Source organism: Cyphomyrmex costatus, unplaced genomic scaffold, assembly GCF_001594065.2.
Source record: "Cyphomyrmex costatus isolate MS0001 unplaced genomic scaffold, Ccosl1.0 scaffold20, whole genome shotgun sequence".
In the NCBI taxonomy this organism is placed as follows: Eukaryota; Metazoa; Arthropoda; class Insecta; order Hymenoptera; family Formicidae; genus Cyphomyrmex; species Cyphomyrmex costatus.
The window spans coordinates 505,751-523,334 of record NW_017276039.1 but is presented as its reverse complement, the minus strand read 5'-3'; the positions used below and the strand labels follow the sequence as shown (position 1 = coordinate 523,334).

General features: G+C 38.1%; 1 protein-coding gene across 1 annotated transcript; it reads left to right on the top strand.

The window, feature by feature from the left end:
- Nucleotides 1-11,868: 11,868 nt before the first annotated feature.
- Nucleotides 11,869-17,434, top strand: LOC108773257 (peroxisomal leader peptide-processing protease). Its single transcript, XM_018539010.1, has 6 exons — nucleotides 11,869-12,554; nucleotides 12,912-13,075; nucleotides 13,147-13,259; nucleotides 13,529-13,712; nucleotides 14,609-14,893; nucleotides 15,767-17,434. Exons 1-6 carry the CDS (start codon nucleotides 11,869-11,871, stop codon nucleotides 15,853-15,855), a joined length of 1,521 nt encoding a protein of 506 aa, XP_018394512.1. The 3' UTR covers nucleotides 15,856-17,434.
- The last annotated feature ends 150 nt before the right edge of the window (nucleotides 17,435-17,584 follow it).

Below are 17,584 nucleotides of genomic sequence, written 5' to 3'. Positions count from 1 at the left end.
CATATTCTCGAAGTCGCGCACGTGCAACCGGAAGAGATCTCTCCAACTGCTGGTTGTTTAAACATTTGTCACACGAAAGTAGAAATTAAGGCGAACTCTCCAATATTCTGTAAACGTTGATTCTAGGACGCTATTGATGTAAAATTTTAACGTAAAGTATTCCGTTTTACAAGCTAATCTTCTTATAAAAATTCTTTGAATGATATTGGCTAATGTTAGCTTTCTTGGCCGATTGGTTTGTGACTGATAGGCTGCTATTGTATAGTTAAAACGTCCTTTAAAAAGGACGTTATCATACCAAGAATTCATCGTAAAATCATTGTTGCAAATGTGTCGTAAATTATCGTAAATGACATTATGGTTTTCCCTAAAATGACTTCATCTTGATCTTCTTATGACGTTGTGTTTTACCTGGATGATTCGAGAGTTAAGAATTGCGTTACTTTTCTTATCGTGTCGTATATTATCCTTGTTTCAGATATATTATTTACGTTTTCCTCGCCACCTGCCGCGGAGAATCTTTTTCCGTTTTTCTCCGGGAACAGGACTCGATCGCTCGATCGGCGGCCCCCAGAACGGCGCGTTAATTTTACGAGGGTAAAAGAAACGCGCTCGCGCGCAGCGCATTCCTCGCGATGAAATTACTTGGCGGCTATATATAGATCGGCCCCGCGGCCATTCCTCTATATATCTTATTATGGTAAATGAAAGTCCCCCAGTCGTGTGTGGTTACACCGGAACGATTGCTGCCATATGGGAAGCTTTTAGAAACGCGCACGAGCGTGTTATGCGCGAGTTATGCGCGGCGATACGGGTCTCTCGTGCGTTACGTCGGGAAAGAGCACAGTTTAATTCCCATTCACTCGCTAAGGCGCGCGCACACACGCATCCACGCGTGTGCACGCACGACAATAAATTCGATGAACGCGCGGCCGAAGTTGAAATTCCGCTCGCGCGTTGTTCTTGCGTGATGAACGCTAAGGACGTGACAAGCCACACGTATTCGTCGGCGGGTGTAGAAATCGCCGGGATCACTGCCAATCCAAATCGGTTAAGAGGTGTGACTTTTTCGTGTGCTAATGATGCTCATTTCAATGTCAAAAATTCAAAATAAGTTACATGAAAATTGCCGTGTTGAACAATGCATGAGAATGATGTCACGTACAAGCGTTTTCAGTTTTGAACCAAGTGCTCTCTAACGTTAAAAGTAAAGCCCAAAACATCATGAAATGTATAATAATAACAGCATAAACATAACATAAGACCGCTGGACCAATGAGCATCTTATGTTAATTAATATGGCAACTTTATGCTGGATGCTTATTGGTCCAACAGTTTTATGTTATGCTCATGCTCTATTATGCATTTCATGTGCAATAAGCCTAAGAATAAATACAGCTTTCAACGACAGACGTCAAAGTAACTGAGCGTCAAATTGAGACCACGTAATCACGCGACGCTAGTTTTCGGCGTCTTATGAAATAGCACTTTTAAGGCTACGGTCACGAAATATTATAATTATGATTATAGTCATTTTCATTTGTCAACTGTGCTATTTTATAGAATTATTACTGACATTATAGTATAGTAATAATCATAATTATGGTAAGACATAATTTTAGTTAACATATTATAAATACGACGAATTTTTTTCTCACAGTCAGTATACTCGAGCTTTTATACTCGAGCAAGAGAAACGCTTCTCTTTTTTTTAGCGACAGACACTCGTGCTCATACCTTGCAGCTAATATTGCAGGAACATGCGTTATTTATCGCATAGAGCGGAGAATTAAGTTTTACGAGAAACGAGGAGTTACGCGCTGCGCTAATCTTACCGCAAACGGACTAACCGATCGCTAAGTGGCACAGCGGTGTTGCTGCAGCCACGGTACCTGCACGACGACTAGTTTCAAGCGCGAACGACCTCTGCAAACATCAGTACTTAGATCTTACCGGGAGTAGCTCTACCTCTAAATTAGCTAAATTAACCCTGACTAAGTTCTGGCTGCGGTTTAGGTTTCACCGACCTCGATATTAAGTCCAATCTGGACATCACAGATTGGAGCCGTAGAAAAATGGAAGAGAAGACTGGCTTTCATCGACACTAAGCAAAAAATAGTTAAAACTATGTACCATAATTTAACTATAATTTATAGTCATTTTTACGCGATGTGTCAATTATATATTTTTTTGGTATATCAAATATAATTATTATTTAAAAATTTATCTAGATACAGTTCTAAAAATAATTTTGTTTTATTGGACCATCAAAATAATTATGCAGAACATATAGAACTGATGAATGTTAGAATGTTAAGACTTTTTGCAGTATTGCCATCAACGTTTAAGTGTGATCTACACAATTATTTTGATGGTGTAATAAAATTATTTTCAGATCTGGATGAATTCTTAGATACTTCAGGAAAATCATTTCTTCCGTGGATTACTTATTACAAGTAGATTATGATAGCAGTCAATGTAACTTCCGTCCCAATTTTTCTATCAATTATTATCCTATTCCCATTCCTTATAGTTCCGAGGCCAGTATCAGTTCAAAGTCGATTCTTATATTTGAGACTTAAATACAATCAGAAGGCTGTATCAACATTTTAAAGACATTACTTAAGACGGTCTTAAAATAAGAACGGACTACGAATACTGACCTGAGACAAAGTGTCGTAGGCAATTACACACAAGGGGACGTATACTCGAAAATCTGGCCGAAAGTTGCATCAACCCGATGCCGCGACCATTGACTTTATGAGAGAAACTTCGCGGACCAGACAAGACGCCGCCAACGGTCGCTGTAAACGACATGGCGTATTCGCCAGACCTACCGAGACCGGGAGAAAGAGAGAGAGAGAGAGAGAGAGAGCGAGAGAGACCATTGCTGCCAGGCACTGTAAGACACTGTACAGCGCGATTACGTGCATGCGCGTACACGAGCGAGCTCTCGTTTTATTTGATTTCTGCCGCCGCTGCCACGCTGTCTAGGCGACTAGCTTGAGCTACGTTCTACTCTCTCCTTCCCCCTCGCCCCGATTGCGCACCTCTACCTCCCTTTCCCTGCATCACCATCGTGTGTACACGCATACTTCGACTCTTTCACTTCATTGGCTTTACTTCGTCTTCCAATTCCCTGCTCTCTTCTTTCCCTCTGTCCTTTTTCTTCATGCTGCCTATATTTCTCTCCTCATCCTCTATCTCCCTTTCTTTTCTATTTCTCCCTTTTCGCCATGTTCTTCTTTTTCTCGAGTGCATTTCTTTTCTTTTTAAACATCGGAAACAAGTGCGTTGAAATTCTAATAGATTCAATCGCAGAAGATTTTCCTAAAGTATCTAAAGATTTAGGTAGATACAGATCTAAAAATAATTTTGTTGAAAATAATTGTGTAGGAAATTCAAGCATAATGAACAGTACTAAAAATCAACTTGGGCATTCTGTATAATTATTTTAAATGTTTAACACAATTATTGCCAAATCTGTATCTATAAGATCTTTTAATATTTCAGCAAGACCGTTCTTTCCGCAAAAATTAGATTACGGTTAAGTTAAAACATTTTAGTCGCGAGAATCAGAAATTCAATTACCATAACCAGAACGTTTTTCTCAGTGAAGTTTCTTGCCTTCTGTTTCTTTTTTTTTTACAAAAGTTTCCGTCAGATTCTTGGTCTTCCTACGACGCGCTCTTTTTACAAAATCTCCACAGACATAAATTTCGTCAAACTCTAAAGATAATTTTAAATAATTCTATAGAGAGCACTATCTTTTTTTGGCGATACGCATTAATTTGTATTGTAAATATTGGAAGATAATGCTACAGAGAAAGAAGTCCCCCAATTGGGAGACAACTCAGAGAGTAAAAACAACCGGCCACACCCCGAAGCGACTTCGAAATGGCTCTCTTCGACTTCTCTACTCTCATGCTCTCTTTCTCTCCCTTTCTTCGACGCTGCCTCGCCATCGCTCGTTTTCCGTTCGTTAAGATGCCGCGGCAAGAGCGAGGACGATTTCTCGGTAAGATAAGCGAGAGTTCTCCTGCTTGCATCCTCACCTCTCGCACCTGCGAATCTCGTTGTGCGGCCCCCGTTCTCCGACCGGAGTGCGCACGCTGCAGATACGCTTCAACACCCGGAGAGAGACCAGCTGGCAGCTGGTTCGGGTGACGAAGGCCTCCTCGCACCCGTTCCCGGCCATTCTCTAGTTCCATCGCCTGCTGACGTAATCAAGGCCACCTGATATCACGCGAGAGTGTCGAGCATTGTTAACCCTTTACTAGTTTATGCCGGATGGTAAATTTTGCAAATTCCGATATCGCTCCCTTACTTAAAAAATGATGCGACTGAAAAAAATTAAATTTTCAGAAAAAGGAAAAAATATTATTTAACGTTACGAAAAAATCATTGTTTTCAAATCAAATGATGTCGGTGAAAAGTATATTTTTTAATATGGTCAAATGTCATTTTCGTTTCATGAAAAGGAAAGAAATGGATACGCACTTCTCTACTTAAATGTTTTCGTTATAAAATAATTCTGACCGATTTCCGATAGATTTTTCAATTTTTTCAACCTCGACGTAACACAAAACATCCTCTGTTTTAAAATAGAGCTTTCTGCGGCATGGATGTTTTTCGCGAGATGCTCTTTGCGATAAAACGATGGAATTACCACTATTAATTACCATAGAGATATCGAACCTGCCGATCGTCGATCGAGCGGCGGCGGGACGACGAATAGTCTTTGATCTCGGTACTGTATCGATGATTGTGAACTCTCGGGAGAACGGTCCGACAAAAAGGATAAAAAGCACAAGAACACTTTATCGAACATGTCGCCAGTCGGCACGGCGTTGCCCTCTTCTCGATTCTTCGCCGAGCCATATTCGCGCGATACTTACTTCGGAACAATAGCCCATTATCATGGTCCACAATGCGATCTGTACGCGCGTGTAAAACAACGGGTGATATCGAAGGTTCTATGCCAAAGAGGCGAAGCGACGAATCGTCTTTTTTCCTCTTTCTCTTGATATTTGTTTCTACCAATACATTAATTTGAATCTCGATTATAATTTACGTTTAAAAGCCCGATTCAATGTAAATTAACCTTGATTTCACTTACTTTTTATCTATTTTTAGTTCTAAGAATTAAAAAGAGAGTAATCTTCGCGTAGGTTGTTAAACTGGAAATTGTAAAAGTTCACACGTTCAGGCATCGCTTTGACCGAACATGACTCTCTTCTGCACTCGTTTGGTTTCATTATTTAAGGAAAAAAAAGCATTATACGTATATCGCACGAAATCGACACGACGGCAACGTGTAACTTCAGCTGGCACTTTTCTGCCAACTGAATTTTTAGAGTGCAACTGGACAGAGAGATTTGCGCAGCGACATAATTGAGATCTCTGAAATTGGCATCGTAATTTATTTCCTCTTACCGAGGTATCAGCGCGGACCCCTTTTACACAAGGAATTACCTTGCGTACGCTTTCACGTCGGATCAGATATTCATTAAATGTCGCTTAAACTTTCCAAACGAATGTATGCTGGCAATTTCTCAGATCGAGATGTTCCACGAACGTACATAATATTTATTCGCGAACGTTCGCCCGCCGGTCGGAACGTGCTGGTTGGTCATAAACGCGTCCCAAGCGATCGGCAATGCTAAGTGAGATCGTTAATTGAATTATGAAACTGTCATCGCGATTATACGAAAGTATGCTTTGCGCTCGAGCGATTAAAAACTCTGAAGAAAAATGAAGAGGGACTGAAAGTGAGCTTCGCCCCGTAAGGAAACGTTTAAGATGTCGTATCATGGCGACGAGATACAGGGCTATTTATAGACTTTGTCGAAGGTAAGTATAATACTCGTCCTTGTGCATCAAGGCTCCGAATTAATTTTTTTAGATTACTGTACGCTTTGCGATCGTTCCGCTGCATTCTTCGGATGTCTTCCTCGAGTCAAGCCAACTGTTATAACTGACTATCCTCTTGCGTGGTCTAAAACAATCCTTCTAAATTACAATGAACTCTACAATTAGGGTGTATCCCAATTCATAGCTCGTTTCTGAATTTTCTCGATCGGCAGTAGCTTTTTATTTTAATTTATTTTAATTTACAAGCAATAACATTTTTCTTAGGAATGGAATTTATGTACACGATTAAAATATTATATGTGGAAAGAATTGATTTTGCTGAAGTACCTAGCTAGATACAGATATGAACATAATTTTATTGAAATATCAAAGTAATTACTATTATTATGTATGATGTTCAAGTGAACAATAATACAAAAAGTTTTACCATTGAAACAATCAACTTGCTCTAATTCTTTTGATGATTCAAATAAATTATTTTCTGATCTACTTCTAATTAAATTTGTTTGATATTTTAGCAAAACCATTCTTTCCGTATAGACATAAAAATCAGTTGCTTGATACTCAACAATTGAAAAAAATTAAAAAATTACTGACATATCACATATAACTTCTTAATTTTTTATCTTTGAAGGGTTTTCTGTAAAGGTTATTTAAAGAAATTTCAAAATTGTACTGTCCGCGTAATTCGGTTAATCCATGATCATCTTACAATCTATTAATCAAAATCAAATAAACTAAAAAAATTAAAAGACATTAAAATATTAAAATATAAAATATTAAAATTTTTTTTTTTTTAATAAAATATTCGATCGAGTGATTAAAATATTCTAATTTGCGATTAGAGATGTTTAATGTTGTTGATTTTTGTCAATCTTTCCGAACTTTTCTATTTTGAAAATGCAGTCGGTGCTGGGAAATGAGTTGCGTTAAGACCACGTTAAGACCTCGGCGGCGTGGATCGTGTTCCAGCCAGCACGATAACGAGCTGCACGATGCACCGTACGTTCCGAGGTGCCAAGCGGTCTACCGGTGCAAGACTCGAGCAAAAACTAGTCCAGCTTACCAGTCCGGGACACGCCCCAACGGCTTCTCTTGGCTGCAATTTCTTCCTTTTGCCAACTCCGGCGATTTCCCATCCCGAACGAGAGTCCGATTTTTCCTTTACCGCGAAAGGAAGCCGATCCTCCCGGCGATGAGAAGAAAACCAGTGGCTTGATGCCGATGATCGTCGAGTTAGCGCGACCTACGTGCTTTCTGGACACGATCGTACCAGGGATGGCCTTGGGCCGAACCAGCGACGACCTTGGCACGTCGTATGCTTATATAGACATGTTCCTTTATGGCAGAGATGAAATACATCTTTTTTTAGCGTTCTTGGTGCCATGTTTATGGTGCCATATTAATTATCGATTTACGTTTGGAAACGAAATTATCTTTAGATTTATATCCAGCTTAAACTCGTTCTTATGTAGAATACCAAACTTTTTTGCAGCATTTTATTGTTTGTATAATTATTTGGATAGTCTAAGAAATTATTCTTAAATCTGCAATGTTATCCAGCAAAATCATATAGATATTGTATTGTCCAATCAAGCAATTTGTTTGGTTAAATATAACCGATAAGATTTCTCGCGTGGTATCTGTAATTTTTACACGATGCGCAAAAGCAGAAATACAAGAGCGCTTTAAAAGCGCACGTGGATTTCTAAGACTCCCGCGGAAGAAAAATCGAACTCGAATGACCACCGCCGGCGGCCATCCGGCGGTCGATCTACGCGGTCGAGTACTTATTAATTATCACATAAATTGCGTGTAGTACGCTGGAGGAGTTAGCTCGCTCGCACGATGCAAGGCGAGGCCTGTGTGGGCTTGTAGAATTTCCACGGCGGCGTTTGCGAAATCCGATTATCCCTGCGATGTTTCAGTAATTGAACGTGCGCCGCGAGCGGCCAGGCCAGCGCGTGACTTAAATAGTACGGAAGACCATCGTTATTCGATCTAAGTCACGAGCAGAAAATTATGGATAGCGGCGGCGCGCCGCGCCGCATCTCCACCGCTCGCAGTAGAACCGGTCAGTTATCGGACAGGCGCGGCGGATACGTACCTCCTCCCCATAGCATGGATCATTTAAGCAATATTGCAACATTTCAGTAACATTGCGGCAACATTGCAAAGCTTCTGTGCTACATGGACTTCTCGTTTAAATGTATCTACAAAAAGGATCACTCGCGTTGTTAAATGTCAAATTATACCTGCTTTGAGTTACGTTTAATCATTTCTATCAGTCGTCACTGTTCCTATATATCGTTAATTTGACTAATGCAGTGGAACAACTTCACAAGAAAATGTATTGATTTAAATTTATTTACTAAATGCATAAGATGGATGTTTACTTTAAAACAAACCGCACATTGCAGAAATGGATTGATTTATATTTCGACACACGTGGAAATTAAAAATAATTGAATGTTATTTTAACTCAAGAAATTGTTCTTTTGATATCTCTAACAGTAATATAATGGTATAATCATAATGTAGAATGAGTGGCAAGTAGAAAAAATCGCGATGAAAATAGTGATGCGCGTGCATCTTCGCGGATATATTTCGAGTAAATTTTATTATTTTTAACCTCCGTATATTTCAAAATTGTTTATTTTAGCGTAAAATATGTAATATGGTTTATAAAATATTTAAGTAAATATTAAATATGCATTTGGTTAATAATTACTGAATTTGAGATAAATACATTTCCTGAGTTAAAATGTGTAACTTCATTATTTTAGCTAAATTAAAACGATATATTGAATACCAGCAGTGGCCACTTTCGAAAATGACTTCAATTTGATATAATTTGTCATCACGAATTTAACAGCGTGTACGCGCTGAATCTTTCGCAAGAAAGTTGCAGATAGCATTCTGTGGATACGAACATTTTATTTAAATAACTCTTCGTGTTTTTATAAGGGAGCGTACTTCTTTGAAAAATTTCAAAAAACTACATATCTCTTCCCGTCTCTCCGAATCTCGAGTCCATTTATTCTCTCTCTCTCTCTTGTAGATTTCGCTAATGCTGACTTGAACTTAATTACGGCGATATTTTATGCGGACAGAGAATCGTAGCGAAATTAGTTCGCGAACGTTAATTAGGCGTTTATCTAACGTCTCCCCGCATTATAAATGAATCGCGTATCCGTAAATGGTGGGACTGGCGTGTGGTCTTTTTCGAGAAACTTCGTGGAGAAGCAGAGACAAAACGAAGCGATCGATGGATGCATCCATTAGGCTATCCAGTCCGTTATCGTCATTTTGTTCAACTCGTTTAAGTTGCGAATAACACTTAACAGCTAAGTTGATGAGAATTTTATCGTAAGCGAGAAACGTCGTCACATCTATTTTATAAATCAAACCTTGTTTTTGCTTCCCTAATTGGAATTACCAAACTGGTGGAATATGTATTATAAATATATATATAAGCGTGTCATAATAAAATAAATTAAGAAGAATAGATTTATTTTATAATTATAAAATATATTTTTCTAATTATTATCAACTCCAAAGATTATAAAAATAATCACGACTGTAAAAATATATTATACCGCGTCGATGCTTTTGGCAAACTCCGATCTGGTGAACTTCACGGACCTTACTTCGCCTACACGTTGGCCGACGACGATGCAAATTTATGTTAGCGTGTACGTATCTCGTATGCAAAAGCGGTTAATACACGAGCAGCGAAAGAAGAGGAAGAAACACGGGGAAGGATAGTCGGCAATCTTCATTGAAGATCGGTTGGCAAGCTGGCAAGCGGTCGCACGGCCATCATTGTCGGGAGAGGGAGGAAGCAAGAAGAAGAGAACACAAAAGTCGATCGGGAAGAAGCACCGGCTGTTTCGAAAGGGGGACCGTGAATTCCAAAGTGGACGGGGATTCAGTTAACGTTTAAATACCTTTGCGCGGTGCCAGTTTTAATTCGTTCCGCCGAACGGACGATCAGAATACTGTTCTCGGTGACTAAAGAAACAATACGAAAGAACTGAATAATTATATTTACGATGCGATTAGAATTTTATAGGTGCGATAAAGATCATTTCGAGCTTACTTCACGTCGACTTTACGATTTCGACCACGTTTTACCACGAAATCTTCACCTATAACACACTCGTGTGTTACCTGGATGGCCTCCTAGAATCGTTAATAATAGAGAAAAAAGAAGAGGAGGCACATCAACTTGAGAATGGCGCGTTGACGCCATTCTCGGGTACACGAGCGAGCTTTTTCACAGAACCCTTTCATCTCTATTTATAAAATGATTCCTTTTAAATATACCGCAGAAAGACAACACACTAGTTTTGTTCCGCGCGCGCGCGATATTAAAAAAACAGTCATTTTTTGTTTAACTGTGTTGGTATGTCGTGTTTCTCTTTAGCGCCGATTGTATCTCTCGCATTCATTATATGTCATCATCTTGTCGTAGACTCTTCAGACATCTGTGATTCAGTTTTGCGTTTATTTTTGGGTGTCCTTCTCCCCTTCCCCCTCTCGTTCTTAGATCTTTTTTTCGTGACACGTGCCGTCAAACCAGTTCCTTGACGTACGGTTCACGTTCCGAGAAAACCGGACCTTCTAATACGTCACGCGCTTACTACAAAAGTATGACGTATTCTACGCGCTCTCGCGCGTTCGCCTCGTGGCGAACGTTTTTTGCGTTTGTCTCATTTTTTTTTATCGTGCACACATGTCTCGACCGATGAGTCACTTAATTATTTTCAACACTTTTTTATTATCCTGGAAGATTTTCCTGCAACGTGCTCCACTTTGCAGACAGCCGTGCAAAAATGCGACGAATCGCACCGCCGCCGTTTAACACGCCGTGCGATTCCCGAGACAGATGAGATATTTCTCTTTAAACTCTTTAAAGCCACATATCTACAGTCTTGGCCAAAAATATTAGGCACCTTATTAATTATTCTTAAAAGAACAAAATATTACATTTTAAAATTTATATCGTAGAACTGTAATTTTTCAAACGTATTTTCAGGAAAATTTCAGTTACTTTCAGTTACGTCGTTGTATAGCAAAGAAGCAATGTATTTTTAAAATTCCACCTCGGGGCTAACAATAAGAGTCTCAAGACTATATAAGAACCCAGCGAGTCAGTTTTTTCTCGCAGCGCGCTTGCGTTATCGTTTAAGTATGCGGCCGTAATCATACGGTATTTGCAAAGGGATTTCCTAGCTCGTGAACGATGCAGATGTACAAGTCATTCCTGACTTCATCGCTCCTCCACTTCTGGTCTCATTCTTTTTGGTTCACCGCGCACGATGGTGACTCACGATTACGCGGCGATATAAACGTCTCTTTTTTTATTTTACTTTCCCTTCCCTCTATCCTTTTTCCTCTCTTCATCAGCCCTTTTTATCGAGCTAGCACCGCGATTTCACGGTGCCGCGCTCGCGACAATTAACCCTTTCACCGTTGAATTGCGCGACGAATGTGGCAGCTGTGCTCCCTGCGAGAGTATCCCCGTGTTTGATCGCTTAATATTTCTGTCGTGTTACAAAACACGCTGTTACTTAGGCTGTAACAGGTGCGACAGCCGTGTCTTGATTGGATATACAGAAAAAGATTGAAGTTTATTTATTTGATGAGATAACGAGTTATATATACATAGGTATACATATAAATCGAAATGAGATCTCTACTAAAATTGTATTTGCTGCAGTTTGTAGTATAAAGATAATATATCAAATTGAATAAAAACAATAAAGTATTTTAAAATAATGCACCACTACGATTATTAAACTTAACAGCGAAATTAGGCAATTAAAGCATTAAAAATGTTGTATTAATTTCATGTACTGTTAAAAGAAAGATAAGAAAATATTGCTTTATATATTCTTAGTATTATCTTTAATTCTTTAAATACAATCATTTTTTGCAATCATACAAAAATTATAAAATTCCACTTTTTTATGTACAGCATCGAGAAAGATGGACACTCCAAGCAGCGCTCTATTACTCCACTCATCGATTGACAAAGATCCATTGATGTTGCCGCAAGGATACTCCGGTATTTCGATCTCAATGGATTGGATATTGACACATGGCATTATATTGAGCCCGATTATCGACAAGTCCTACGCAGTACTGAATTTCGTTACGAACATGGTACCGGGAGAACTCATAACAGTGCCGAGAGAACTCCAGAATGAGTTGAAGTTTCGAGTCTATCACCATCTAGGGAGCGATGACGATTCCCGATCAAGCTCATTAAAAGAACATCACGGTATGATTGTGGCTGCTTGGCAGTGTCCGCTCTTAAAGAAGACCTTCGACGAGTTCTTCAAAACGTGGAGCTTCCCCAAGTCATCCGAGGTCACTCGATCACTACGATCAATATTTCTGTTCATCCGTATCTACAATTCCGGCGAATCGATCGTAGAAACGTCGCTTGAACAAGCCCTGTCTTGTCTACTGGATCAGGTTCCACCGAATCTTATCCGTGGATCATCCGTGATAATCGAGTCGACGCCCTTCGGCAATCCTGTGTTCGCCGGCTCGATTGCGCACGGTGTTATCAGTAACATCGTTGGTGACGAAGACTGCGTTATCATGACGGACGCGTATGCGTTTCCCGGTGGCGAGGGCGGTCCCGTTTACATCATCCCGCCGAACTGGTAATTATAATAATTCTTATAGAGTTCTATGTATTTACGTATGCATACACACACATTCATTATATTTATAGAAAATATACTGATTATGAGGAATCTGTTTGGATTATACTAATCAGAATTCTGGTTGTCGTAATAAAATTTCTGATTATTTTGACTAGAATGTTTGATAGATATATCGTAATGTATACTAAAGTGGCAAATATATAGAATTTGTCAACAATTTTAAAATCTAATTGTAAGTACTAGTTTCTCAGAAAGATTTCAATATAAATAACTGGTCGATAATGAAATCAATGGTTTATCTTATCGTAAAAATTGTTTAAAACTGTCTCATTATAAGCTCTTTTTTTTTTTTAGCAAACGCAGAATTATCAGCGGCATGGTGATAGCACCATTGAGCTGGTGTCGCGGAGAATGGGTGGATTACACTTTCGCCGCTAATCTTGCGCCTTGTGTGTTTAATATTTTACGGAAGAAGAATCTTTCGTGTCGTCCGATTACATCTCAAGAAAATGCAGATGGTTTGTTAATGAACGTTATTTTCTGCTATTATCTATTACGCAAAGATTTCTTATTATTCTTTTTCATATAGTGGCATTAGATAGAGGCGTCGTGCTCGTTAGATGTGGAATTAATTGGGGTACAGGCGTCCTCGTACATAAGAATACTGGTACATTCCTAACATGCTCGCACGTTATTGCGGAGGTAAAAATTAAACTCTTATAAAGAAATATTATTGAAGAAATATGTAGTATGAAGATACATGGATAAATTTATTATCCGCATAAAGGTAAAAAAAATAGAAAATATGCAACATATTATATCACGTAATATAAAAATTATTAAATTTATTCTGCGCAATAAATTCAGTATATATATAGCAATATATTATCCGATTATTAATATTAAAATCTGCAACATTAAACATTTCATGTTCAATATAATAATAACTAAGTCAAAATGAACTCTGACAGGCGCCAGAAAGAGAGATATCGGTCGTAATGAGGCCGGACAAAGCCAATTCATGTATCCGGGCGAAACTATTATACAGAACGCCAGAGAATCAACCCTATGACGTTGCTGTATTGAGGGTGGATCCGCAGGACGTGGATCCCTCGCTGAGATCAGTACGGTTGTCTCGTACTGCAATTTTAAAGGGCAAGTATATTTAGCATTGTCAAATCCTCTTTGTTTCATCGAAAGCGATGCATTGACTGTTAATAATTCAATCGCTTCAAATAGTTCAAATTGTTATCATTTGAAATGACGGATAGTATATCGAAGTTTACTCTTGTAGCTTTCTTCGTAATAGGAGGAAATTAGCGATATATCCAGCAGCGTGTTAAACAGTTTCCTGGCGCCTCAACGCCAGGGACATTGACCTTCTTCCATCGGTACAGAAATAACATATAATTGTGAAAAATTGGGTCAATTGATCGTCGTTGAGGGTGAAATTGATATTTGGCCTCATTCTTCTAACTTAGAAACCGACACATAAGTCATCCTATTTACCCGATCGCAATAAAAGTCTATTGCCACGTTCTATAAGAGCTTTATTGAACATGTTATATGAACAGTGACGCAGAATTTTCAAAAGCACTCGCTTTTACGAGCAAACATGTACAGAGTTACATTGATATTAAAATTATTAATTAACTTTTTAAAAAATTTCTTAAATTATTTATACGAATTGAATCACTTTTTAGAAGAATACACTCTCTAAGAAAGTTTATATAATTTCTATAGAAAAATTCTTTTTTATATATTCATAAATTTTATATTCACTTTTTCTTTATATTTATAAATTCTGAAATATTCTAAGATTTTTTAACCCATAAATTTTGAAGTTTAACGTTTTTTTTAGGAAATTTTCATTTTAAAATATAACTAGTTCTTAAAAATATAATGAAACTCTTTTTTCACTAGGAAATTATATTTATAATACCTAGAGTTTGTTACTCCCGTTTCAGTAACATCGGATAAAATTACTGCAACATTTCAGACACTCAATCGACTAAATTCAAGCTTACAAGTTGCGTTTCGTGTGCTTTTAGGCGAGCCAATAGTCTCCGTAGGATTTCCGTTCTCCTCGTGCATTCGGCCGACTATCAGCGGTGGCGTAGTCTCCAAGTCGATGGAGTGTGCACTCCTGACGACCTGTTGCGTGCAGAGCGGTACCAGCGGCGGGCCGATCGTCAGCCGTGCGACCGGGGACATGCTGGGAATGGTCGTGTGCAACGTCCTCTCCTCGGACGGCAGTATGCTCTACCCGCGGATGAGTTTGGCGGTGCCGGCTGCCACGCTGAGCGGGCCCCTACGGGAATACTTGCGCACTGATAGTCAGTAAACAAATTTAAATTGACCCTGACGATCTAACGACTATACAATTTGGACGGAATGAACTGTAAGCCTTCCACGTCGCAAAGAGAGGCAAACATATGCGCGTTCAAGCGGATTTTTTAATCTTTTCTGCAAACACAGAGTTATGTTATGTCGCAAATAATATTGGATGGAAAGAACAGTTTTGCTGAAGTATTTAAAAATTTAGTACAGGTCTAAAACAATCTTGTTTGAACATCAAAATAATTGTTATTATTAATAGAATGTAATAGACATTCCAAAAATTCAAGCCGCTGTGATCAATCAGTCATGAAGTTCGTGAAAATGATTAGAAGAATATTCAAACGAAAGCAAAGCTACTCTTAAAAAGTACTACTTGAAAAGGATACCATTTTGAATAAAAAATATTCAAGATATTTTTCTGACGTGTTCTTTATTTTATTTGTATATTGTCTCATTTCTAGACTGCACCATATATTATACTGTTCACATTCCGAATTACAAAATAAAGAATAATACAATTTAGGCACTTCGTTCTTTTTAATTATAAATATCTTTATAATATTTTTTCACGTAGTTTAGGGATTTTTTACGTATTTATTATAACATTTATAATTAAGAAACGAAGCCTTAATTGCAATTTTTATTATTCTTAATTCCTGTTTTATTTTTTCATCTAGAATTAGACTAAAATTATTTTTAAATGTGCTCTCATCTGCTATCGAATATCACGTGAACAATGATTATAGTCATCAATTAATATAAGACTTTCAAAACATCTCCTTTGACTTTTGCGAACCTTTTTACCGCAAATAATAGAAAACAGCTGATGGAAAGCTAATTTATCTTGCTCCTTTGTCTTTTCTTTGCAGATCCCGATGTGCTTCGAGCTTTCACGTGTGACGATACGATAGTACGCAAGATTTGGGACTTCTATCCTTTTCTACCAGCCAAACTGTGAAAAGAGGGCACGAGATAAGAGCATAATTTAAGTTTCAGATCCGCTCAATTAATTGCATAAGGAACTCTTTGCTATTCGATCCGCGCTTTTTTATATCGCGTCTCTATTGTGTCATGGACAAACGTATAGAACTATTTGTATTGCTGAACATTTGTCTCTGAACCACGTTGGACTTGCCGATTTCAGGCACGACACATCGCGAGCTCAATCTCGAGTCGAATCTCGTTGAATAACGTACGCCATTGACCGAGTTTAATGCAAAGAGAAAGTTTTTCGTGACGTCAAATGTGGCGATCAGTGTGCAAAGCGATGCGAGTCAACGATCCCTCAGTACACACGATATATAAAGACACACCTAATATAATAGTCATCTTCATAAAAATCGAGAGGCAGGATAAGATTTTCGAAAGATTAAATCAAATACGTGTTGAATTGTTATTCGTGTTTATTTTACTTTTTTTAAAATTAGGTATAGCTATATGACGCGGTCATAATATATTGCCTTATACACTGCACTCGATGCTTACAAAAAAATCACACGGTCAGACGATCGCAGGTAACGTTCGTGAGGAGTGCAGGGTGACGAATAATCGAAGATGGTTAAAAGCAATTGCAATTGACAGAGACTCATCGTGTACAACATCGTTCCACGCACACCGTTTCGTATATACAAGTTCGAACGAATTTATAGATATTGCTAGAAAATAAATTACGTTGTATCACTATTAATTTTGCTCGCTCCTGGATTCTCTCCTTTCTCTAATGCACTAGGAAAAACGGAGGAATCTACAACCTTATGAACGCGTCTTTGAGAATGACGATAGTGGACGCTTCTATGATATTATGATTTTATATTCTGTTTTTATCTCTTATCTTCCTTCTTTCTCTGCGCGAGATAAACGTCCAGACGAAAAACGCGGGCAGCGCAGGAGCAATTAGTATCTTAAGATCTGTCACAGTTGTACGAATTTAATTACGATACGAAGATACGTAATATATTGATAAATATATATATTATATATATATGTATATATTAAGATATATAAATAGTACGATCCTTTACACTAGAATTATACAGATCATGTATATACATCATGGATGGAGTCTTCGTAATTATTGGAGCATTTGAAGAGTTCTTTTCCTTAAATCTAAAAATTTTTTTCGCGCGACGTTTAACTTTAATGACTCCTATTGTCCCTTAATCGATCTAATGATTTTCAATGCAAAAGTAAGAAAATAGCGAGTGTCCGGCTTGTCGCTTGCGCATCACTTCGCGCACACATGAGGACTTTCGGGCAATACGACGACGTCCACTTTGATGAAAAGGACGGAGAAACGATAAGCAAGTTTCAGAAGTTAAATCTAAGTATTTTGTTTGTCTTACTAGGATCCACGGCCGGCACACCAACCTTGCAATTCTCAATACAAAACAACAGCATTATCGACGAGGATGATGCTTGGCGATGATGATCAACCGTGCATATAGGACATTCTAAAAGTCGCATATATATTAGCTACGCTAATTAAAGGCATTTAGAAGTGAACTTTTTTTTAATTACTATTCTATACTGATTTTACACCTAAGTAAAAAATATATTTAATCCATATAACAGGAACATATTTTTTTCGATGCTTATATAAAACATAAGGGCCTTTGGGACTAAGGTTTTTGATCTTGTTCTTTTAAAAAATTTTTTATATTTAAAACTGTGAAATAAAAAATTGTAAA

Bases quoted from the DNA above. Each gene is read 5' to 3' on its own strand.
- LOC108773257 (XM_018539010.1), top strand. From the start codon at position 11,869: ATGGACACTCCAAGCAGCGCTCTATTACTCCACTCATCGATTGACAAA. The intron at 13,713-14,608 runs GCAAGTATATTT...GTGTGCTTTTAG, and splicing joins TCGTACTGCAATTTTAAAGG to GCGAGCCAATAGTCTCCGTA. The intron at 14,894-15,766 runs GTCAGTAAACAA...TTTTCTTTGCAG, and splicing joins GGAATACTTGCGCACTGATA to ATCCCGATGTGCTTCGAGCT.